Source organism: Cyclopterus lumpus, chromosome 10 (genome assembly GCF_009769545.1).
Source record: "Cyclopterus lumpus isolate fCycLum1 chromosome 10, fCycLum1.pri, whole genome shotgun sequence".
NCBI classification, from domain to species: domain Eukaryota; kingdom Metazoa; phylum Chordata; class Actinopteri; order Perciformes; family Cyclopteridae; genus Cyclopterus; species Cyclopterus lumpus.
Genome location: NC_046975.1, coordinates 7,279,994 through 7,306,002, shown reverse-complemented (window position 1 = coordinate 7,306,002; position 26,009 = coordinate 7,279,994). Strand labels below are relative to the sequence as shown.

The window sequence follows — 26,009 nt, the reverse complement described above, 5'->3', positions numbered from 1 at the left end:
GGGGTCGCCAGGCTGTTATGAAAATAAAGACCCTCTCTGCATGGCGGAAATGCATTCGTAATCCTGGCTGTATCAATAATCGGAGGAGTTAATATTGTTGGACGGCTCTCTGCTCTCCACATCTCCCCTTGTTTATTTACCAATGTGAAACTCAATTTCTCTGCCGTGGCCCCAATCCACTCTCTCTGCCTCTCTATTTCCCATTCAGCTCTCTCTCCCTCTCTCCCTCTCTCTCTGTTCGTCATGATTTCAGCTCATTCATTTGAGATTGGAAAGTGTAAATCAGTTTTGACTCGTCCTCATGGTCCTTGTCTTCACACATGACCGTCTCCGCCGTGCTGCTTGTGCCATTGTTGTTATGGTCGGACATCTTAGGGACCCCCGCCCCGTCTGGAGATGGAGTGTAAATCCTGTTGAAAAGCAACAGTGTGTGTGTGTGGGCGTGTGTGTGTGTGCGTGGGTGTGTGTGTGTGCTAAGCAGATTTGCAAAATAAATAAATTAATCGGCCCACTGGTCCAAGCTTCCATCGTTCGAGCAAATGGATGGAAAGGAGGAGGTCAAGTGGGTGGAGAGTCCCATTAGATATTATTGCAACTGCGTAGCCGTGGATTATCACTTCTGGTTTGTGTGTGTGTGTGTGTGAAAGATAACGTGATAAGAGACAGAAAGATGAGTGTTTTCATAGTGGGGGGGGGGGGGACGACGACGACAATTTAATGCGATCCATGTGTTTCACTCAGTGTTGTCACTTTGTATTCATTTTAAACCGAGCAGTGAATAGTCCATTACACGCTGATGAATTATAGATTAGAATGAAATTAGAAATAAAATCCCACACAATGACATACACGTACGTTGTCGGCGCGTACGACTACTCGCTCGCTCATCCATCTGCGGCGCAAACAAACGCACACGAGCTGCATCTCAAATTTCCCACCGCATCCGACGCCTTTTATTTGGCCCTGTGCATTTGAAGCCGTCCGCCCACTCCACCGCGGTGCACGTGCGGCACTGTATTGTGGTTAAATGCAAATGGTTGAAATGCATAAATCATCACAGTCTATGAATTGTACATACTTAAGTCTTGTATGGAGACGATTAAATTCTGTTGTTAGTTTCTGACAGTACAATGATGCGATCAGTTAAGCACTTAGCTTCACTAAGGGATCTGTCAGAGCACCGTGTGGATGATACAACTCTTGTAGTGCAGGTTTTGAGATCATTTCAGTATTAAAAATTAACCGCAGCACGATGCTGATTATTCCGACGTCATCGGACCTTTTCAAGGGCCGTCCTTGGGTGCATTTTCTATGAATAGTAACCCATAGCGAGCCTATGGCGCCCGCTACGTCTCCAAGGCGGTCCTTCCTCAATTGCAAATCTAGGCTAGTGTTGCGCTCAGGTGGCACATGCTGACTTGTCTTACAGAACGCCCATGTGTCTTGTTTGAAGTGAGCTTGGCTCTAGGAAACAACCTCCAGGTTTTGACATCAAAACCAAGAATCAAGCCCCATAATGGGCACCCCACTGTGGGCTTGAATTAGCTAGAATAACCCCCGCTAGCAGGCTTACTTCTCTAAATGCAAGGGGCCTCGGAGGACCAGATGCAGGGTGGAAAGCGTGTAAGGTAGGGCAAGGATGAGAGGGAAGGAGGAGGGAGAGCAGAGGTGGACTGATGCAAGAAAGGTATTAACCAGGAGGTGTTTTAAAGGAAACTAGACATTGTACACGTCGATATACAAGCAGGGCTACATGCGCCAAGTGAATTGTTCACGACTTGGTCTCTGTATGTTTACACACGACAAGATGGTGCGCCAGTGTGCATGGTTTGCACGTTTCCGTTCTTACGTGTGAGTGTGTGACAGACATAAAACAGTACAGAGAGCCTCTGTAGAGACAGACAGCAGTCGGTGCCTGCAGCATGCTCGGAGCTCACAGGGTAATGTATACTCGCTCCTCGCCACACAAGAGAGAAGTTGACACCAGTCAATCCCATTCTGACAGGGCAGCTGAGATAATAGCGGGCTTTGATTCCTCGCAATAACTCCTGCCAATCAAAATGAGGGCCGTCGCGCTCACGGGGAGCCACAAGTGCGCGCACCCGCGGTAAAACACGGAGACTTGCAAGTGTTGCTACAGTGCCATAGCAGGTAAGGGGGATGCAAAATGGGGGATTTAAAGGCATCGCCGTGCTTTGCGCAATCATTGCAGGGGGAGGGAAACGCAGGAGATGGAATCCGAGGAGAGACGAGTGTAGAGGCTTTACAGATCATCTGCATTGTGTGTGTGTGTGTGTGTATGTGTGTGTGAGGGAGCGACTTGGCTCATTTTTTGACTGTTTGCTGTCAGGGATCGGTGGGTGGCCGATGGCGTCTGCATGCACGTGGGGAATGAGGAGGGTAAGTGCGAGGCCAAGGGAAGGAGTCTTTCAGGTGGAATAAAAGCATCACTGCAGTGGAAGAAAGGTCAGCTGTAAACTTGTATCAGACTAGTGGTGATCACCCTGTGCTGCAGATCTCTGAGGTATTGAGCAGGCACGCTCTAATGGCTTTGATATATGGACTACAGGACTCCCTGAAGAGGTCAATACCATAGCACTTTGTCTCTATGAGCAATGACCCTCTCAAGCTCCATTTAGAAGCTTTATATCTGCAGGAAATAGGCTAGGAAGGCCTCGGGCAGAGCACGGTGAAAGAGAACTAATATGAATGAAGCATTTTCTAATCACTTCTCGTGTGATGTAATCGCATTCCTAATCAATCATTAGCTGTGGCCGCATGCGCACATTTCGCCAGACGTTATCAGAAATAGATTTGGAGACGGCCGGGGAGGAACAAGAGACTCCGTGCGGGCTGGAGCTGATTTGTCAACGACACTGTACGGACTGGCGTGTTTCATCATTACTTTGGAATCTGGCGAGTCACAGTGTTTAGCGAGAGTGACCAACGTGGGGCCCCCGCCTACAAATTTGATGATTTATTCGCGTCTCGTCAATGGTTGTCCGCGGAAGAAAGATAAAGTCGAAAGTAGCCGGGCAAAAAAGGAAAGGGCTGCCTTAGATTTTGGCCAATTTCTCTTCAAACGCAAACCGGAAGCAATGGCGGCCATCGTGGCATTTCCGAGCATATTGATTTGGGAATAACCTTTGGTGTGACATATGACAGGAGCCAAATAGCGTTTATGAATGTTCGCTGTAACTGGAACGAGCAGATGTTGCAATATTGTTCCACTGTGTTCAATAACAGACTCCTTGTGTTATTTTTACTCTCCTCTGTCCCCTGCTTCCCTTCATTCCCCACCACCAGCCCATCCTTCTTCCTCCCCGCAGTCCTTTCCCGCCGTCTTCTTAACCCTCCGTCTCTTCTCACCTCCAGACTCCGTGCTCCGTGCCGAGTGACTGAGCGGAGCCCTGTAAGCCATGGAGGAGATGGACAGCAAACCCTACCAGCCGTTGTCGAAGGGTCGCCATGAAATGGAGATGTCCTACACCAGCTCGTCGGACGAGAGCGAGGACGGCCGCGCCCACCACCGCTCCTACACCTCGCGCGAGACCCTGCCCGACTACACGCACGAGCTGCGCCTCACCCTCGGATCGCACCGGGAGAGACAGAGCAACTACAGCCAACCCCAGCCAGGTACTTTGCTCGGGGCTCGCTTAGGCTGTACGTGTTTTCCTGGAAAATAGATACACCCGAAGCTGCGCGGACGCTGTATATGCACAGATGGATTCTGGCACACATATGGTGGACACACAAACACACAAAGGCACACACTGAGGTCTTTAAAAGGGCCTGTGTGAATTACCTATTACAGTCCACAATGAGCCAGAAGGACAGTCGGAGGCAGCTAATTACCTCTTCTCCACGGAGGTGATATTTCTCTCCCACAGCTAAACTAGGTCAACCCCAAACCTCTCTGGCCTCACCTGAGGTAGAACGCCACCCTTCATTACACGCACACTCACAGATACAGACATGTGCGTCCATAGGCACTCACACACGCGCACACGCGGGCGCACGTTGACACGTACACACCGAAAGAAATCCTCCCTGGCGGTGACAGGAGGAGAATTGGGCCAGCGTGCGCTGGTGATGGATGGCCTTTATGCAGGTCATGTGTGGTGTTAAGAGAGAAGAACGCACCTCATCAGGACAACGCCGCTGTGCAGCGTTTCGCAGAGATCAATAGATGCTCATTTTCCGCTACCCCAACCTCCTGCTACTCTGCTAAAATTATACCCGCCATGCTAACAAGCAACATTAGCCATTCACAACAGTTACAACTCCCGACAAGCAGGTCGCTCCTGCGATTTGGCGGTTTGAATGCCACCTTCTATGGATTTTGTTGTGTTGTTTGCCGAGCGGCAACACGCCGATGGCCATTAGTCATCATCATGTCTTCCACAGCACGGTGGTGTCAAAGAGCACATGCTTTTTTTTTCAAGCACGGCCTTTCTGTTTCCATAACGAACAACGTCCCCTGCCATCAGTGTCATATGGTAAGGTGCATGAGACCCCCCCAAAGCAGCCTTTGAAATGTCAATGGCAGCCGGTTCTGCAAAGCACATCTGTTCATCTTTGGGGCAACAGAGTTATATATAGCATACCCTACCTAAGTAACCAACTGTTAAGGGGGGGACATTGCCTCCAGTGACGTTTTTAATGGATTACGGTGTTCCTGACAAAGATCAGCCAATTTGTCTCTCCTCTTATTCCCCACCCATGTTCTTAATATTTTCCTTCATCTTTTAAACCGCCACATCTTGCCTTCCCCGCCCTTGCTATCCTTCCTTCTCTTCTTCCAGCTGTTAATTTCCCCTCATACTACACATTCCTCTCTGTCTAATTTACTCCCACAACCAAGGTCTGCTCCTATTGGAAAGATACGTTTGATTTATGGATATCTATATACATGTATGGGTGGCTGGATGACCCTACAGTACATAAGACAGCTAACCCCAATAATCAGTTTGGTTTGCCTATTAATAGACTCTAATTAATTAATTAATTCATCATTAATCACATCCTTGCATCTCTCTCTCTATATACACACAGGATATATATGTATATACATATGTGTATATATATGTATGTATATTTATGTGTGTATTTATATATGTGTATATATATATATATATTTATGTGTGTATTTATATATGTGCATATATATTTATATATGTATGTATATGTGTGTATTTATATATGTATGTATATATTTGTGTGTATTTATATATGTATATGTGTATATATATTTATATATATGTGTATATACCATATGTATATATGTGTGTATATATATTTATATGTGTATATACCATATATATATGTGTGTATATATATTTACATGTGTATATATGTATGTATATATATATATGTGTATATACATTTATATGTGTATATATATAAATATATGTGTATATATATTTATATATGTGTATATATGTATGTATATATATGTGTATATACCGTTTGATTTACGGATATCTATATACATGTACGGGTGGCTCAAAAGCTCCATGACCCTACATCAGTACATAACCCCAATAATCAGTTTTGTTTGCCTATTAATAAACTCTAATTAATTAATTAATTCATCATTAATCACATCCTTGCATATATTCAATTCAATTCAATTCAGTTTTTTTTGTATAGCCCAATATCACAAATTACAAATTTGCCTCAGAGGGCTTTACAATCTGTACACATACAACACATTTCTCTATATTTATACACAGGATATATATATATATATATATATATATATATATATATATATATATATATATATATATGTATGTATATTTATGTGTTTTTATATATGGGTATATATATATATGTATGTGTATATATATTTATGTGTGTATACGTGTGTATTTTTATGTGTATATATATATGCATATATATTTATACGTGTATATCTATATATGTGTATATATATATTTATATGTGTATATATATATTTACTGTATATATATATGTGTATATATGTGTATATATGTATGTATGTATATATATATATATATATATATATATATATATGTGTATATACCGTATGTACAGTACAATATCCCAACAATAAAAGGCGATCTTTGCCAGTAAACTCCGATACTGCGCTCGTGTACTCGCAAACCTCCTTCGATACAAGCTCACCCGATACCGCGACAGCAACGTGACAATAAACTGCAACGACAACCAACACACACAAACGGGTTGAAGCCATCGCAACAGTCCGTCCCCACTTCACTCGTCCGGGAGAATTAGCAGCCGCAATGTCGCGTGCAGCCACTTCAGTCTTAATCAGTTGAGCTGTGTGTCTGCCGCCGCACGCGCTGTCAGGGTGTCCCGGCGTCACGTCGGCGAGCGTCCCGGAGAGAGAAAGAAAGCATGTGTGTCTCAGTGAGTACGACGTAAAGTCATATTATAACTGTGAAGGTAGCAGTGCAGTGTGTGGACAGCTTGTTTTATCTGTGAATAAATGCCGAGCTCAGCTGCTGAGTCTGGCTAGTTAGCAAACTGATGATGGAGGCCCGGAAGTTAGCTAACGGTCAACCTTAAGGTGGACTGACTCAGGCTAATCCCCCTTGTACTAATAACTGTTTAAAGGATAGGATAGTTACACATAGTTACACAAGTACTAACTAACTTTACTGCGAATAACTACACTCTGTATCAGGAAGACACTGTTGAATGTTAAAATGTCTGAAACAAAGTTATTGTTCGAACTGTAATGGTATTATTAAGTACTTACTCGGTATCGGCAAGTGCTCAAATGTAAGTACTTGTACTAAACATTATGTCGCACAATGCCAACTGATGCTTTTGCCAAATGACACACAGTTTAGGGGGCCCCTGTCAATTTTGGGGGCCTGTCGCCCACTTTGCTGGTTGGTAATCTGACTTCAACGGCTGAAAGAAGTAGTCAACATATAAATAGTCATTTTTTCTCTTAAGTGAGTCAGGAGCCGCTATCTGTATGTAATTTCAGGAAATGGGAATTTCTTTAAAAAAAAGAAAAGTGCCCTCTAATCACCTGCTAAAATATATTCTTGTAATATAAATCTGTCTCAAAAGAAAATGGCTTCTCAATTTGCAGTCCATGTTCCTTGCTGTGGGGAAATAGACGATTTTCTCGTAAATTGCCCTCTTGCAGCCAATTTGAGCTAAACAGTTGTGTAGTGGTGACCAATCTTGTGGCGATTTAATTCCAGGCGAAGTGTGTGAGCCACAGCTGGCCTTGACCCCATCAAACAGGCACAGCAGGACACATCGCTGGTCGACGGAGTGGTCAACACGAGTGTGGCTCTCGTTTGAAACGCTGCGGCTCGTGTTCAAAGGGCCCGACCTAACGCACATATTAACTGCACTTAGTGAGAAGCAGAGGAAGTCTTTCTTCCTGCGCTCTCGGTGGACTCTATGATACCCGGCTGCAGGAGTATCTGTATAGATTTCAATTTACGCCCCGCTTTTAAAAAATACCATCAGTTCCATCACTTCCACTTACACATTCCAAACCGAAAATTGAGGTGCCGAGGAATAAAATTTACTCAACTGCCTCTGCAAAAAAAAAGAAAAGGCATAGCTCAATTGAATTGAATTGAATTGAAGTGTAACCAGAGGACTGACGCAGTATATCTGATGTTCTCAGATAACAGGCTGATGCTAGGGATTGTAGGGCGTTCTAATACCTGAAAGCATATGAGGCTCAATTTTTCCCTCAGTCTGAGTCAATATTAATAAGGTTTGATCTTTATCTGATCTCTTCACCCCACCAAGGAGAATATAGATGAGATCAAGGCTCTGTTTGAGCAGCAGTTCAATACATCTCAAGCTCGATAGCACACATCAGGCAGTCCCGAACAGGATATAGCTTCACTGCGAACGGTTAAGAAAAAACCAAGGTTGGCGTTTTGATCCGGACTTCTGCTGGACTTGTAATAAATGCTTGCTCAAATAACAGCCGGTCTGTCGACATAATTTAGGAGGTGTTCTGTGTTTGGATTGAAAATGCCAGTCTCTAACAAACACCTGGTCAGCTTAGCTGCTGAAAGCAAATAAGAACACAAGCTGGTATTAAAGGATTTTTGAAAGGCTGTGCGATCTCAATCTGTGCATCTCTCCTCTTCCTCTAGAATTAGACTTCTGCAAGGTCGGTCCCATGAGGAGCCCCGACTACCACATCCACCAACAGCAGCAGCATCAGCAGCAGCATCAGCATCAGCAGCAGCAGCATCAGCAGCATCAGGAGGACGAGGAGGAAGCGCTGTGCTCCGGACCGGCCACCCTTGGCCACAGCCGCTACTCCCTGGGTGTGGGCTCAGACGTGGACACGGAGCCGGAAGTGGACCCCTCTCCAGCTCACGGCCTGCAGCACATGTGGATGCGCGGCCTGAAGTCCGAGCAGAGCTCGTGCCTGACGAGCCGCGCCAACTCCGCTCTGTCCCTCACTGACACCGAGCATGACAGGAAGTCCGAGCCTGACAATGGTGAGTGAAGTTTTTTTCTTCCACGAGTTGGGGGACGGGAAAGGGGGAGGGATATGCAAAATGCCCTGGGGAGATTTAAGTTTAGCAGATTAATTTTGTGCACCTTTGATGATTAATGTTGTGCCATTGAAGTAGTAGGTTAAGGCTGCTTGTGTGTGACTGTGTTTCGGTTGCATCTTTACAGTCTCACCAAGTGATGCAACGTAAAACAACACATGACATTGTAACTCTTTTCAAGGTGTAAGTTACAGCCTCGGGCCATTAAATGGCTGAAACTTCGTTTTTGAACTAAAGCTAATGCTTAAGTTCCTCTCCCTTTGAAAGCTCTTTGATGTGGCCAAAAACCGAGAATGTGCTATTGGTTATTTAGTCTCTGAAGTAAGCTCGTATTGGAGGTGAACCTGGGGTCGACTGGGGATGGAGCCCGAGGAAAATCCTAGGACGAATATCCGCTGCATATGGCTCGGAAAGGATTGAATATCCATCGGAAGCTGCGGCAGATTTTTGGTTTAAGGCTCGGAGGAAAAGGAATAGTGGCACATCTACAGTACCTTAATGGCGGCCTGAGGGCGGCAGACAACCGCCTCTGTGAGAGGACTATAGCCCACAAGGAAGGAGAAGTTGAGAGGCAGGGGTGTAGACATGGGGCCAAACTAGAGAAGAGGCTGGGAGGATGCCAGCTATCTGTCTTGCACTGCTGGGCTGGGCTTGGCTCCCCGCAGATGGAGAGTTAGTTAGAGGTGCACACAAACAAAGACAGAGCTCTCCAACCCATCCCCAAGGACACTGTCTGTTTATGTGCAGCAAAAAAATAAAAATAAGAAAGGTGGAATGTATTCAGTGGCTGAGAAAAGGGAAGGGTGATGGAGAAAGACAGAGAGGGAGGGCAAAGAAAGAGAGGGGAAGAATAGGAGACGGGGAGAGCAAAAAATGCTAATGAGAGAATAGAAATGGTAATATAATGGTATAATTAGAATGAGAATAAAAGGGAATGAGGGGTTGAGGGTAAAACAGGTGAAGGATAAGCTGGTTTCGAGTGAGCGTTGGACAAAGATGGTGGGAGAGGGAGGGAGGACTGAGACGGGGTCGAGGAGAGGGATCAGCGAGCTGTAGGGAATCAGAGAGTTTAGGATGTGCTTGTTTGTGTTTGGGATGCACCCAGGGGTGCTGTTTAATGGCAGCCGAATTGGACATGGAGTCAGCCTCGTGCAAAATCACAAGATGGAAGAGCAGAGAGCGAGCAAGTGGAAGCGCTCGCGGCATTACACAGTAATCAATTTGCGATGGCTGTGTGCATATGGACCAAAGTTATTACCATTTGAGATGAGGGACTCCATCTTTATCCAGGGTCAGAGTGAAAGCCGCAAAGGGAAGAGGGGAGGGATGGGGGGCAGATGGGCATGCGGCAGAGGAAACAGAAGCAAATGAGGACGGATGAAGTCATGGAAGTGAGAGGAGAGGATTTAAATGTTCAAAGCATTTAGCTTTACTGCTACAATGCACCAGAAAAGCCGGTTTTATGTGGATTTCATATGTCACATGGAGAGCTGCATGTCCTGTGGCTCTCCAAACCTTGACACAATCTCTCAAGAACATGTTCTTCTTTTCACTCAAGCTTCAGCACCTCTCTCTCTGTGTTTTCTCTTGGGTTGGTATCTTTACCTGCCCACCTTCTTTTTTTTCGTCTTCTTCTTTTCTCCTCTTCACCACGCCCCCTTTCATACTCATCCTCTCCCTGTCCATCTCCGTCTGACACGTGGTCAGGGGTGTCCATGCGTGGCATCCTCTAATAGGAAATGCATTATGGATGTCACATTTTTCTCCATCAGCACAACAAAGTCTTGCACGCCCCTGTGTTCCCAGTGATAATGAAAGTTAGAGACACTCGCACAGAGATGTTGGCGTAAAGGGGCTGGAATCAAAAAGCTAACGTCCCTGCCAAAATGAAAGTGCATTTTAAGTCGGTCCGACCTTGCACTCGCTTTGTCTTCAGAGCTCGCCCCCTCCCAAACCCATTAATGATGTCAGCTTCAAACTGGCAGGAATCCTTTTGTTCCTGGTCTGATTGAAGCTGACAAGTCAATTTAGTCGGTGTGTGTGTTCGTGTGTATGTGTGTGTGTGTGGGGTGGGGTGTGGGGGGCGATTTGAGTGTGAGAAAAATAGCGAGGGAGAGCAACAGATTAAGGAGTAAAGGAGTGAGAGATTCAGTTTGTATTTTGAGGCCACGTTTATACAGACGTCTGTCTATACTCTTTTTCATGTGTGTGTGTGTGTATGTGTGTGTGATGGGTTGGCGGGGTGGGGGGGTTACATGTCCAACTGTGACACTTCCCCTGGGGGAGGCTGTAGGCGTTCTCGAGGACCAGTCAGACCTGCTGACAAACTCAGGAAAACATCAACACCCTGAATTGACGACAGCACACCGTTAGAACAGAGGAGATTGGCAGTAGAAAGACAAAGTGTGGTTCAGTTGGAGTTTACTGCTGACACACACACACACACACACACACACATATATGCACACGCATATACTCTAGATGGCCAGAAGTATGTGGACAATCATTGGCATCATATTTAATTGAAATCACAAACTGTTGCCACAAAGCAGGAAGCACACTTTAATTTTTGTCAAAGCATTAAGTGTGCTCGACATGATGTTTAGAGTACTAATATAGGAGCAAACAACTATCTGCTATGTAAGAAATAGTGGAGTAATGTTTACCTGAGCAGAGGTGGAAGTCACTCTCCTTCTGTGTGCACTGATATCCAAGCTTTGACGCCGTGCGTCTGAGCGTGCTCCACTGGCTAGCTCACGACCGCTGACACCTCTAGCAATGTCAGCACTTTTTATTGCAGTATGCACTGTTAGCGGTGTTAGCACCGTTAGCTGCGACCCGCTGGCTCAGTCGTCACAGTAATGAGAGATGTTGAGAGGCAAGAGTAATGCTCACAATTTCCTAAATAGCACCTTTAAGATCTGATTGAGGCTCAGGGGCCGAATTATAGACTGTATAATACGATTTATGGTTTCAGGGGAAGTTGTGTTGGAATGATGTCTTTGGAAACAACAGTCTGCTGTATCCATCGACCCAGCACCTCTGTGTAGCCTCCCCGCTAGTTTTCTGGCAACCTCACCAATAGACTTAAAAAAGTTTGGTGTGCAAATTAAACACACACACTCCATTGTGCAAATTAGTGAGCTTTGGAGGTGTATATTCTTTAACCACGGAGCGAATCAGGCTAGCCACAACCCCCCCACTTCCAGCCGTAATGCTAAGCTAGGCTAATTGTCTACTAGCTCTCACTACATAGCCTTTTTAGCATGTAGCCAAGAGACTGGTACTGATTAACTCTCACGAAGAAAGCAAATGAGCGTAATACTCAAAATATCAAACTATTCCTACAATCGAAATTCTTCATTTGCAATAGCATTGATTGAATTGTACAATTGAGTGCTGAGATAAATGCTGAGAGGAAGGGAAGAGGAGGGTTGGTGATAGAGAGAGAGAGAGAGAGAGAGAGAGTTGGTGTCAGTCTTAGCGGCACCAACGCAGCGTGGAATAATTTAAAAAAAACTACATTAGGTTTATTATCTGGGTTCCAACACTTTCCTATAATGAGATGCTAATTAATTGGCCACTTTTTCATTAGTTTAATCAGTTGCAGATTTACTCTAAGCTTTTGTCTATCTTTTCAGCTTATCTTTTTTTTCTCTCTCTCCACTTTCGGGTTTGACACATTGGCATGTAGCAGACAGCCTCCTGGTTTTACATGACTGCACTTTTCATACATCGGTTTCTGAGCTGAAAGGGTTCTCAGACAACTGCAAACACCAGTCCAATGAAAGGCTCTATCACTCATTATAGGGGAGATAACTTTCCGTGCTGAAAAGCAAATATCTGTGTAATTACCACGGCCTGAGTCAGCACTTGACTCTGATTGGCTGCAGGACGTCCATTAGAATTTGGTTTTACTTGACAACTCCCTTATAACTGTCTGATCACAGTGCTAAATTAATACACTAGAAAGGTTTGAGTGTTCCATTTCCGCCAGTCACTGCAGATAATGGTTGGAAGAAAATGGGTTTTCAAATTGCCTCAAACATTTATCGTTCCCGAGTTAGCGATCAACCCTTTTGAGAGTAGTAGTACTGAAAAAATAACACAGTTCTGTACGAAATGTAATCCCCCTGCATCAAGACATGTTGGCCCACATCTATTGAGCTGGCCAGCCAGTGACACGGTGTTATTGCTCCACACAAACAAACACAACACCATATGATGACGTGAAACAGCATTGACATAAAACACAACGGAAAAAAACGGAAGACTAACTTTTAAAATGTCTTAACATTTACAAGCCATTTTTATTCGTTATTGGCGTTACTCTCTGTTCAGCAGGCTGATATGAATATTTAGGACGTTAGCTAAATGAATATCTTACTCAACAGAGACAAAGTAATTTGAACAGAAGTGCAAGTCACATCGCCCCGTTAATTGTCACCATGAATTTATTTACACTTGCCAGCTTGTGTCTCTTGAATTCAATCTGAGCACACTCATTTCTCAAACAAATTCTCTTTCCAAATATTAATTCCTTTTATTCATGTGTAAAACATGCATTTTTCAACAGTGGAATTGTCCAAGATGGATGGCACACTAGCCAACAGCTCTTTCTTTTTAGCTTCTCGATTCTTAAGAGTTGTTAATTGAAAGAATCACATGAAAGAAGCCCCGTATATTGAAGACATCACAAAAAGGCTCCATGGGAATTCTGATATACTTACTTTTTTTGGGTGAAAATATAAAGACTATAGAATAAAACAATATACATCATTCAAAATGTCAATAAGTGCTATATAGGAAGTGGCCAGGAGGCCTTTTTTTTCTTCTTTCCTCACTAATTTCCATTTCTTCTAATATGCTTAACCAATATGAAGAATAAGCAAAGTGAATGTTCTCTGTCTCTGAGAGTGGGAACTCTGTAAAAGAGTAAAGTAGATGTCCACCAGGTCTATACTTACCACTAAATGAGGCATATTTTTCTCCAAAATAGATTGCTGCTATTAGACCTTCAAATAAAGTCTTTTAGAATAGTGTGTTCCCAGTGTAGCTGTTGTCCTTGCCTCGAAATAAGACAAGCATGAATGTTACCTTAAACATAAATGTTACATGCCGGCTATAAACCAAGTAGTTTGGGGGCCTGGGGGAGCCGCACAATGTCACAAAGGGCCCTCGTATCTTTTATAAACATGGCACATTATTTTTTATAATGATGTGCCAAAGTTTCGCAGTCAAGTTTGGCCAAGCTGTGTCGAAGTAAGTGTTGCAGAAGGTTAGCAAGGGCGTCAAGACAAAGGGTTTGGAGCGTGTAGGGAAAAAGTGACCTTAAGGTTTAATGAGCAAGCATACAGCACAGAGAAAGACAAAGTGAGGGCACAGAGAACACAGGAAGACAGAGAGGCTCGCTGGCAAGTGAAGACAATAGCCAGGATCTGAGAGGCTTAGCTTTGGTACGGTTTCGAAGGGGAGACGCCCCAGGTGATTAGGGTTGAACACAAATGTAACTGTAGACATCGCTGTGAAACTTCCACAGTTGATTACTTGCATTGAGATGATCATTTTTTGGGATTACAAGTTTCCTGTGCAATATGCGCACTTGTTCCAGAATCTGAACATTGGATGAAGCCACGGAGGTTCATAATTCTTGTTTCATTACATAATAGAGTTGAAGAGGTTTTTACAGAAGGAATTCTTGATATCTCGTTTTCTCACTCCATAGGTCAGGAAATACTTTACACACCTACACAAAAATTAAAAAAAATTAATATTTGTTGTATAAATCAGGCTGTGAATAATGTAAATACCTACAGAATATCTATAAGAAGGCAACCTCAAAGGGGGAGATTTCTCACTCAGTGTAAGAGGGGAAACTCATTTTGAGAAAACAACCTTTAAAAATATGTGTTCAATTGTGTGTCAATTTCTATATATTTTTATATTTTGAACTGACTACAGGGTTAAAATAAAAATAATAAAAAATCAACTAATATATATCACCATGAAACTTCCCCATTTGATTACTGATATTAAGACAAATATTTTGAACATTGGATTGTCAAAGTTCTTCTTTCATTTTGTTGACATATTAGAGTCTAAGTTTTTTACTGAGGGCGTTTTGGATATATCTTTCTATCACTCCATAAATCATAAAATATTGTCAATTTTTCGCCATGTTGTAGGAATAAAATGTTTTATAAATCAGGTAATGAATGATATATGAACAGACCCTTCAGAGTATAGATAGGAATGAAACTAGAAAGTTTGGTGTACGTAAGTGCTACTGAAGTAGAGATTTCTGGGTCAGTCTTAGAAATATCTTGTTTTGAGAAAATAACCTTTAAAGATATGTTTTGTAAAATTTCAAACATTCTAAAGGTGTAAAAGGGTAAATAAAATAAAGAAAAAACAATAGATATCACAATGAACTTCCCTAGTTGATTAGTTACATTAAGCCACTATTTGTTGTATTACATATGCTTTGAATATGCAAATGAGGCATTATCTAATGCTAACTTTTGATGAATTCAACAGACAAATAGACAAAGTTTAAAATACACACGCATGTGTATTTTGTATGTTTTCTTTCCACTAGTCTGAAACAGGACAAGATATAATAGCAAAATTGCAGAAAATCAAAAAATGTAGTAGCTGAAAGACAATGTTTTTGCCTGTATCCCTTTCATTGTAGCAGTCATGTGATATGTGTTATAACTATGTTTGGTATACCATGTGGATGAACTGATGGAATCTGGTGAAACAGCAACAGGTGTTACACAGAATTAGATTTCAGATGGGAATCAGAATTTCAGGATTTCTCTACTTCATGATGCAATTCTGAGATTTAATAGGCAATCTGGACTTTTAATTAGATGGCGAGGGAATTACAAATGTTTCATGTCAGCCCCCCTCCCCTTTATCAAATAGTGTCCGATAAGAGCATTTTAAGCAATGTGAATAAAATGGGTTTCATGTGTTTTTCCTACCTCTGATGTTGGAGAGTGTAAATCTCCTTTTGGCAGCACTGCAGCCGTGATAACCTCGGCAGAATCGGGAAACTGCAACACCCTCAGCAATAGAGGCATTTGCACATGTACCAATACAACCGCACATATGGACATGCACAGACTCACAAGCTGCGTCCGAGTGTCTCCTCCAACTTCCCTGGCGTGTTTGTGTGTGCGCTTGCGAGCGAGCAGAGGTCTAAGTGGAAACACCAGGCAAACAGCCGCATTCTCCAACTTCCCTCTTGTCTCCCCAAGGCCCAAGGGGTTTTGCAGGAATGGATTTGTCTATTAGCTCGTAAAGAACATTGCTCAGTGCCATATCGATCATCTGAGCTGTAACGTTTAGGGTCTTTAAGTTGTAGAGTTGATCTAGTGGTACACGGACTCCCCTGGCTATTTTACCAGAGTGAGAGATGATCAACTTAACCCTGGTGCCGCGGTTGGCCAGAGGAAACGCTATAAACACGTCCGCTGGAGCCAGAAACTGTTTTTATTGAACCGCCCCGTTCAGCCATCCAGCAGAGGCCGGAGAGCTACCATGAATCCGCCAGGTGCCTCATTGTAGCAACAGTGCAATCGTGTGGTTTTCCTCTCTTTAATAGCACCCTCATCACAGAGGTAGTCATGCAGGCTGCTGTTCATGACAAGCTGTCAGAATGTTGGACCCCACCCTGTTGTCCTAATGATGGACCTTTATAGCTCACTGATCCAAAGGAGAGCTTATTGGACTGTACTACTGTGTGTGTGTGTGTGTGTGTGTGTGTGTGTATGTGTGAGAGAGAGAGATCATATTCTGTGTCTCGCTCTCTCTCTCTTTCTCTGTGAAAGCTAACGCCCCTCCTTTATCCTCATCTCGCTGCCATGGCAACAGTCATCAAATCAGAACATCAACCGTTGCTTTCATCTCACGTTGTCCACCAGCAGTCTACAGGCTGTCTGTATACATAAACTGTGTGATGGAAACATCACAGAGTCCAACCGCTACTTGCCATTTTAATAAGCGGCCAAATCCCGCGCGACTCTACCGTCACCTGCACAGCAGAGGAGGTGAGAGGCGAGCACAATTATTTATTTTACATTTTTTTAATAAACAGTCGAATAAGCTGGCTTAAAACAGTTTTTAGCCCCCAGCGCTGTTGGAGTATTAAAATGAAAGGAGAGCATGGTGAGTGGCACATGAATAAGCTCACAGCAGAAAGGAACAATAACCCTGAGAGTGTACCGAGAGATTAGCGCAAATCAGAGTGTTCTGCACTGGGGGAGAGAAGCTGTGAGGGGGCGGGGGACACAAAAGGTGCCTGTACTGCATGGACACACACACTCAGATGCCCACACACGCGCTGGCGTTCTGTGGGTGTGAGGGGGTCAGTGGGATTTATTTTTTTGGAGGGGGGGGGGATTACTTTTATTCCCCCCCAAAATAGAAATTCCTCCTGTTTTGTTTAGTTTACCTGAGGTGTCTGCAGTGCAGCCACAGTGAAAAGACACTGGCTTCTATGAATGGACACCTAGAAAGCCTAATTGAACAATGCTGGAGAAAGGAAAAGAGAAGTAAGCAAACCTGGACGCTTTCACACTGCACAATAACAATTGTGGGGAATCAGGCTTCTGCTGAGAAAAAGGCTCGCCTGAATAGCAAAACCCACAGGTTCATTGTTATTCTGATAATCAGAATTGTCATCTGAGCCGACGTTGGGATTTGAATGCATTTGCCAAGAGCATGTCAGTGATAGTAATGGCAGCGTAGTGGTCCCCCCCACTCGCCATTAACAGCCGCTGCCATTTTAGTTTAACTGCCCGCAGTAATAGCTGCTCCTCCGACGCAGCCGTAGCGATACTGCCAGGGATACTTCTGCCACGGCTGCGTCGGTGCCAGTGTTAAAGGCTGCCTTGCGGTGCCAGTAGTAAAGGCTGTTGTTACATGGCACGGTGCCCTGAGCCTGTCAGACCTCCGGGGTCTGTACACCACCTGTCATTATCAGCTCTCAGCCCTGGCAGCTAAGGGCAGCTAATGGTCCACTGGGTCTCACCCAACAATCTGCTGACCGGTCCGAGTGCCGCTGGTTTGGGGGTCGGGGGGAGGGGGGGGGGCAGCTGGACACCTGCGTGAACACATGCCCCCGCATGTGCCCGTTGTTCAGTCGTGTACAGACGTGTACATGCAAAGTACAATTGGTCCGCAACGAAAAACTTTTTTTTAAGTGAGGTGTGGGTTTAAGCATGAGCCAAAATGTGGAGGGGGGGGGAGAAGCAGTCGGTGATATATGAGCCTATTTCACTCATTCACTTTGCTCTGGGATGGATTCCTTCCACTCACTCCAGCATTGTCTGTATGATTTATAGGATTGGACTGCAACCTTTGTCACAGGCAGCTTTTAATTGAAAAAGCCACAACAGGACTTCGGAAAGCCATTAATTGTTACGGTTAATTAAGGTAAACATTAAATGAAGAGAGTTTTAATTGGTTTCTCCTGATGAGGGTAGGGATCTGGGGTGACCAGAATCTGCATATGTAAATAACTAAAAACTCCTCCAGGCCTTGGCTTTACTGTCTTTGCCTCGGAGTCCTAGGTTCTCTCTTTCACGGTACTATTTATTTTTCCTCTCGGTTTTTGTCACTGTCTCTCTTTCTCGTTCTCCTTTTTCTCTCACGAAAACGCACACACAAACACACACACGCACACACACACTCGTTCACACATCTCGGCCCCAACCGAGCTGTCGGCAATACAAATTGGGTGATTTTTTCGAGTGACATTGATGTGATGTATGTACATGCTAAATGCTAAAGCGGCTGCTCCCTGAAGAGATACATTTGTAAAGATGAGACATGACAGATTGGCAAGAGGCATCACGGCATCACCGTTATATTTACAATACATGGAATTATCCCAAGGCCCTGGACCTGCAAGCGAGCTGGCTTTATTTATTGTATTTTGCTTTTAGAAAGTGGACGCTGATGCGCGTGTGCCCACCGGAGCTCAGTTTGATTGACCACGTCTTCCCCATGCAACAGATTAATTTATTACACCGTCACACCGTGGCGAGCATTGCAATATGTACATATGGAAAATAATAACAAACATGTCAAATGGTAGAGTATCTCCCCCCTCCTCCATGTCCTCTGCACAGCTGCCACACGTGCCAGAGGAGAGGGCGTTAATAGCGCACCCAATCACTTTGCGAGATAGATCGCCCGAACACCAGATACATAATCATGCTGTTAAATAAATAGCTTCTTAAAATGATTCCGAATGCCGCTAAAAGCATGAGCATTTTATGGGCGACTTGGGAAAAGAGAGTGGCAGTGTCAGTGGGAGGGAGGGGGGGTACTTAATTTACATCACTGTTTCTACGGTTGAAAGCCTGGGTGTGCGTGCGTGCGTGAGGATGAGGCGAGCGGACAATTGGACGGCTGCTCGGTCACCCGGTCACTCTGCTGCTGCAGTAGGAAAGCTTCTCATGGCCAATGCAGGGCTCTTGCCAGTGTTTCACACAAAAAAAACGAATTTGTGGCTCTGTCCAAACAGATGCTCGATGCCATTTCCAGATAGTGTTTATGTGTGTGCATATGCAGTGGGCGTGTGTGTGTGTGTGTGTGTGTGAATGGATGTGTACCGCGTATACGTGTGTGTGTCCGAGTGCTTCCAAGTCAGTGTGCACTTTGCATTTGTGTCTGTGCGGGTGATTGTGTTTCGTTCCAAACAGATGTATTTTCTTCTTCAATGAGTGTGTGTGTACTAGCTGAATCAGATCTACACCAGCCGGTGCAGTGAGTCTGGCCAAGGTGGATAATATTCAGGGCACGATGTTACCAATAGTACACACACACACACACTAGGTAAACTAGGTAGAGAGACTAGGTAGAGCAAGATGTAGAAATAGACTCAGTGGTTAACTCAACATGAATCAACAATGAAGTGGAGTAGTAAAGAAATAGCGAGCAATCGTCTAGGAAAGGAGAGCAGGTAACATAATAGCATTATCAAATCCAACTAAATGTGGAGGAGGTGGGGGGTTTGAGGTATTTCCACATGGACTTATTATCACTCAAGGGGGGCCCGTGTTTATGTACTGTAGCCTTTGCAATAGCCTGCTTTTAATGGCCGCTTGTTGGAGTAATGCTGCACTTCTGCTCCAAGAGGAAAAGAAAAACCAGAGTATGCCCATCAAGCTTTTCACTCATGCATGAAACACAATGGTTTATAACGATAACATTGTCAGCTTTTACGATCGCAATTTATAGTCATTTTTGAAAATTGTTGATTTCCCGAACGTGGTAGCCCTTCAACAGCAGGCGTCTCAAGTCTAACCGTCAACTCGACCGGCTGAAATGATAACAACCACAGGGGGAAAAATGTATCATGTTTAGCTAGCTAGCTATAGAAGCTAACATTCTAACATTAGCTCTCTGAGTTGGTTGGAAACCTTTTAAATGTTACTCATATAGGCCATACTTATTGGCCACATGATGTTTTGGTGAAGGACTGGAGCTGAAGCTAACATGAAAGAGCACCGTTGTTCTCGTATTGCGGTGTACATGAAACTAGTCAGACTTAGTTTTATAATAAGAAAACTTGTAAGGAATGCCTTCTTTCATTCTAACATAATCCTGCTTAGCTGACATACTTGACCAGTGAAGACAAAAGATATATTTATTTGCTGTTATTGTTAACTTCAAACAGTTAAAAGTTGGATTGGGTTGCCTGTAAACTTCCCTAAAATCTAAATTCTGAGAAAGCATCATTGTCTTTCTAATGTAGCCAGCAAAAATGAAGTTAGCTTCCATATTGTAGAAAGCCATTCCCAAAAAAATAAAAACACAGGACCATAAAAATACTGAGTATGACTCTTACATGTCCATACCTGATGTGCCATAGTTACGGTTGCTTAACTATGATTGGGTAATTGCTGTCCGTGGCAGGGGTTAAGTGAACGGTCAGTTGTTTGATTTGATTAGTTAATTCTGAGTACAACTAATGAGCAGCATACATGTTGAAGCATGAAGGTTAGCAGGCCCAAAGACACTGCGAGCCGATTTCCCTTTTTGACCATCTGGAACCTCGAGGGTGTATTATAATCCGTCGAAGGGACTACTGGTCTGTAGTTTTTAGACCAAGAGGTTACACTTCGCCAATTTTTAAAGTCTTCCTCCCTCCCTCCCTCCCTCCCTCCCTGGAGGAACTGGCGTAACATTTAAGGTACATTCATCTATTGTTTTTCAACTGTGGTGGAATAAAGGGAATGACTGCAGCCCCTGCCTGAGTGCCTGGAAGATCCCTGGAAGATTTGGGAACCAGCTGAAATATGAGTGTAGCCTGTGAGATGTGTTGAGAGATGATCACCTCGGGGAAGCACGAGGCGTTCCCCCTCTGTAGCTGCAGAACCAGAGAGAGAGAGAGATAGAGACAGATAATGGGATATGTGGCTGGCAATAGGTGGATGCGGTTCTTCTTTCTCGTGTTTTTGGGTCAGCACCAGAGATGGGTCAGCTCACGAGAGGAGGGGAAAGACGTGGAGGAAGAATGAATGAGAGTAATATCTCATATGTCTGTCCTTGCTCCCGGTTGCCCTCAGTCAAATCCTCACCATTATGCTTTCATGCCTGATTTATGTGATGTGGGCCGATGTAGCGGTGTCTTTTCTTTTCCGCTTTACAAGACAAGAAACAGAGGGGTTGCAACAACCATGAAACGATTGCGGAGCCGTGTTTCAAACCTGTACAACACAAAGAGATCCAAATAGCAGCTGAACATGAATCGTCTTGGATTGGACTAACTGCATCATCTTGTCCTCATCGCACCGGGGCAGTGCTACTTCTTTTTCTCTCGGTGTGATCTTGAGTGGGCAAGAGCTATTTACATTTTGACCATCTTTGCTGCATGGATTTCCCCTGATATCCCAGGCAGAGGGAAATAAGGGGTGGGAGGATGGGGGGGCGGATGAGCAGCGCGACATATCAAGTGCACTGTATATATGAAGTTGTGTGCTACATTAGTGGGATGAATGCAGGGTGATGCACGGTCGCTGGTGATGATTGGCCAGAGGCAGAGAAATAAGGAGGAGAGGAAATCTATAGATTAATGCAGTTATGGCCGATGTGCGGCCTCGAGAGGCAGCTCTGCGGGGGAAGATTCATCACAGATGATGGTTATGATTGCGTGGATGTAACACAGGGTTATAATTACTTGTGAAATAAACACGGCTGGTCGGTGTTGTTGCAATCATCGCTTAATAATTTAATGAGATGACATGATGGCTCAGAGATCAAAACCTCTCCAGCTGAGATTGCTGCTCCAGCTAATTTTTCTACAAGCACAGAGTGGCTTCACACTCCACCACACGTCGAGCTGGAATATTTCTTCTATGAAGCAGATTCTTTTCACGTAGTGTGGCCACGCTGCAATATCTATTTTTTTGCAATTATTTAATGGGTGCAACAACAAGGGAACCAGCCAGGGTGTTACAGGTGTAGTTGGACTCTAAATTTTCTTTTGCCGATGGTTACACATCGGGTATCCTCCTCCATTTCTTTTGTGCGTTTGTCAAGCCTCTCTTTCTTCTGTCCCTCCATTTCTCAGCACCTCCCGGTATCACCAGCAACAGACTCGAACCACCCGCGGTGAATGTGAATTAACAGACGGCATGCTGCTCGCAGCACCTTCCTTGCCACTGAAACAGATTCATCACAAAGACCTAGATACCGCCTTCTCCCACTAGCACCCCCACACACACACACACACACACAAACACACGTGTTTTCACCCTAGAATAGCGCCTCACATATCATACATCCGTGGTGTAACACTCTTCACACTTACACACTGTACTTGGTGATCAGGAGAACAATAACATCGGCAATAGATTCCTCAGGATGCCACGATGCCAGTTTGCCGCAATATTCCTCTCGATATTCGTGTCCACCAAAAAGCCCCATGATCTGTACTTATAATATGTGTTTCAAATTGACATGTTTCCACGTGAGTGGGAGACGCTGAAAAATCGATGTACCTCGGAAGTTGAAAGGAAGAGGGAGGCAAGTTTGCCCACAGGTCAGAGGTGCATTGTGGGATATTGACCAGTCCCCGGTGCTGCAGTAGGCTCGCTGAGAAAACACATCTACACGAAAATTATTGACAAAGGCGGTACAACCCTGCACCTCAGTAAAGTGGACAGATACTTTATTATCCTCAGAGAGGAAATTCACTTTCACAGTCAATACATGGGAACACTGAACCCACTCAGGCGGAGTTTTTTTTACAGGAGGGGTTTGTGTTTGTGTCAAAAACATGTTTCTTTTCGTGAGACTTGATACACACCTTTTTGATCCGCCGTGGGGACTTCTCCGAGAGTTAACGGTGAAAATGTTCTCCCAGGATAAGACTCAAAAACACTGCTTCTACCCAAAGTTAAAGGAGGCCTTGGCCTACCAAGCTTTAAACTATATTATTGGGCAGCTCAACTAACAGTTATAGTGGCGTGGATTGGAAACGACCAGGAGACAGGATGGACCCAGAAAGAACAAAGCACTGCTAAGGGGATATCTATATCAACATTGCCCTTTATTGATATAAAATCCTTTAATAAAATCAAAATTGAAAACGAACAGATAAAACACACACTGAAGATTTGGACAATAATAAAAAAAACACTTGAAGGACCAAATTCACTCTCAAGGGCTATGCCACTTGTAGGCAACATAGAATTTCCTCCCTCCATATGGGATAGTGGATTTAGACGGTGGGCTGATAAAGGTCTTAAAACCATCAATCAATTTTTCGACAGAACAGAACTCAAATCCTTTTCTCAGTTGCAAGAGCAATATACACTCCCATCAAAGGATTTGTATAGGTACCTTCAAATGAGACACTATATTACAAACCATAAAGACAGACAGTTAGTCAAAAAAAAAACTAATGTAATCGAAGAATATTTTATCAGTATAGCAGAAAATTGCTTTCCAACTAAAAACCACATCTCCCACATATATAGAAGGCTTACAGCTGACAAAACGCAAAATACATTGAACATCAAGGAAAAGTGGGAATTGGAATTAAATGTTATAATTGAAGATAAAACATGGGAAGATCTGTGCAACACATGTCATAAAGGAATCAATAGCCAATTGTGGAAAGAATTTGATTGGAAATTAAAAATCAGATATTTTAATACACCTCTTAAAATCTCATCATATGTGAAGGATCCTTCGGCTTTATTATGTTGGAGAAAATGTGGAAAAATAGGAGATCACACCCATATATTTTGGGACTGTCCAGTAGTCCAAGGGTTTTGGAAAAATATCAAAAAAGAAATCGTTAAAATCATCGAAGTGGAGGTACCCTCAGACCCATTAATATTTCTGCTGGGATCTATACCAAAAGATTTAGGGGACACCGATCAGAGGTATATTTTGCGTATACTTTTAATGACTGCCAGGAAAATGATAACTCTGAACTGGAAGGATGCAAAACCACCAACCATAACTCAGTGGAGACAGAGACTAAATCAGGTTCATACAATGGAACAAATGACTGCAAAATTACAAATGACAATAGATATCTTCATAAGAAGATGGACCTGTGTTACATTATACCTAGTGTCGACATTAAACCTAGATACTACAACTGAGAGGGTTGAGGTAACAAGACCGAGCTGTAACACTAGAATACCACTGCTAAGCAAATGTGTAAATATGGGTCTGATACGAATGTCAGTTTGTTTAACTTTTTATTTCTTTTATTATTATAATTTTTTAAAAATTTTAATTCCTTTTTAAAAAATGTATATACAGTATATGTGCATGTGTGGGTGTGTGTGTGTATATATATATGTATGTATGTGTATATGTGGGTATATGTGTGTGTATGTGTGTATGTATATATATGTGTATGTATATGTGTATGTATGTATATATATATATATATATATATATATATATATATATATATATGTGTATATGTATATTTGTTTTTTGTTTGTGTTTAAAGTCTTTTATTTTACTTTAGTTGTTTACTTAGTTCCATTTTATATTTACTGCATATATAATTTAAATCATACTCAATTTCACTATACAGTCCTTCCCTCCTTCCTTATTAAACCGTGGAATATATGTGCAAAAGTATATACGTGTGTGTGTGTGTATGTGTCGGTAGGTGGATATGGATGGTCATGTATGGGTGGATGCCGATATGGATGGTTGTATATGAGTGGGGGCATTTGTGGATGTCGATGTTCAATTAGGTGGAGATTGGCATTTGTACTTGCTGTGGGATGGACTATGGATACTGATACTACTGCTTTGAGTGTACGATGTTTGTTTTGTTTTGTCTATGTAATTAAATGTCAAGGATTGCTCTGTCCCTCCCAAATAGAGTTGGTTCGGTCCGTAGTCTGTCTTTTCCAAAAGGTTTTCTCTAGGCTACGGATAGCTGGGCCGGCCCGACCGCAGCGATACGCGTCATGGAGGATGGACGGGAGGAAGAGGGCAGGAGGGGCTGAAAAAGCCAGGTTTAAAAAAAGAAAGGCATTGGAGGAGGATGCTGCCAAATGTGCCAAGCTTACTGGTTTATTTTCAAGAGGACAAACACAAGTGGCAACTTGTAAAGAGAGACAAAGGCCTAATGATTAGCAACGTAACTATTCGGCTAACTGTAGCCTTGATTAATAGCGTTGTCAACCTATTCCCAAGACAAATATTAAATTGAATTCAAATATTAGCCTTTTTATATCACCCAAAATATGGCGATCCATAGACTTTGCAAATATTATGCAAATATTGATATATACTATTGATATTAAAGTATGCAGTAATATGACTTAATTTTTCTTTGTAGCTTCGGAGCAGCAGATAAGACTGTTGAACTGTAAACATTAGTTCAATATGCCTCTTTGTTGAAGTGTGTGATATGTTTTTTAAATGTTTTATTTATTTTATTTCTGCTTTTGTTAATTTATCAACCTATCCTTGTGGAATAGTGGAATATTTTTTGTTAACTTCTCATCTTAAGTGGATTATTATTGTTGTATTTAACCTTTACATTATTTGTTGGACCATGGTATTAATTTAAAAAAAAACTACAGGATAGTAAGAGCTGAACTGTTGCTTCATTTATCCAATTTCCACTACCATGGAAAAAGTGGGCTGGTCTTGAGCCTGAAATTCCCGGGCTGAAAAGTGGCCCCACTCCGGCCCTGGTGGGAAGCCAGTGAGGGGTCGAGTTCTTGTCAGCTGGCTATCGGGCCATTATTTTGGAAGGGGATGGTAATCTCTCCACTGATTAAAACAATTAAAAAGAAGTAGTATAACAATTAGAAGCAGGTCAATGTAGGGGAAAAGAGCGGGGAAATACCTCATGAATAGAAGGTCAAGAAAGTTTACTTGGGGAAATAATAACTTGGATGTAAAAGATGAACATCAACTTGGTTGAGAACGCTTTATTTCTTGCCTGTCTTGGGAATG

The 26,009-nt window shown here is 43.2% G+C and overlaps 1 protein-coding gene across 1 annotated transcript in view; it reads left to right on the top strand.

The window, feature by feature from the left end:
• Positions 1-3,419: 3,419 nt before the first annotated feature.
• Positions 3,420-26,009, top strand: part of tenm1 (teneurin transmembrane protein 1) — a 155,983-nt gene continuing 133,393 nt past the window's right edge. Inside the window, 2 exon segments of the mRNA XM_034543761.1 lie at positions 3,420-3,636; positions 8,130-8,483. Coding sequence (XP_034399652.1) covers positions 3,420-3,636; positions 8,130-8,483 — 571 coding nt within the window.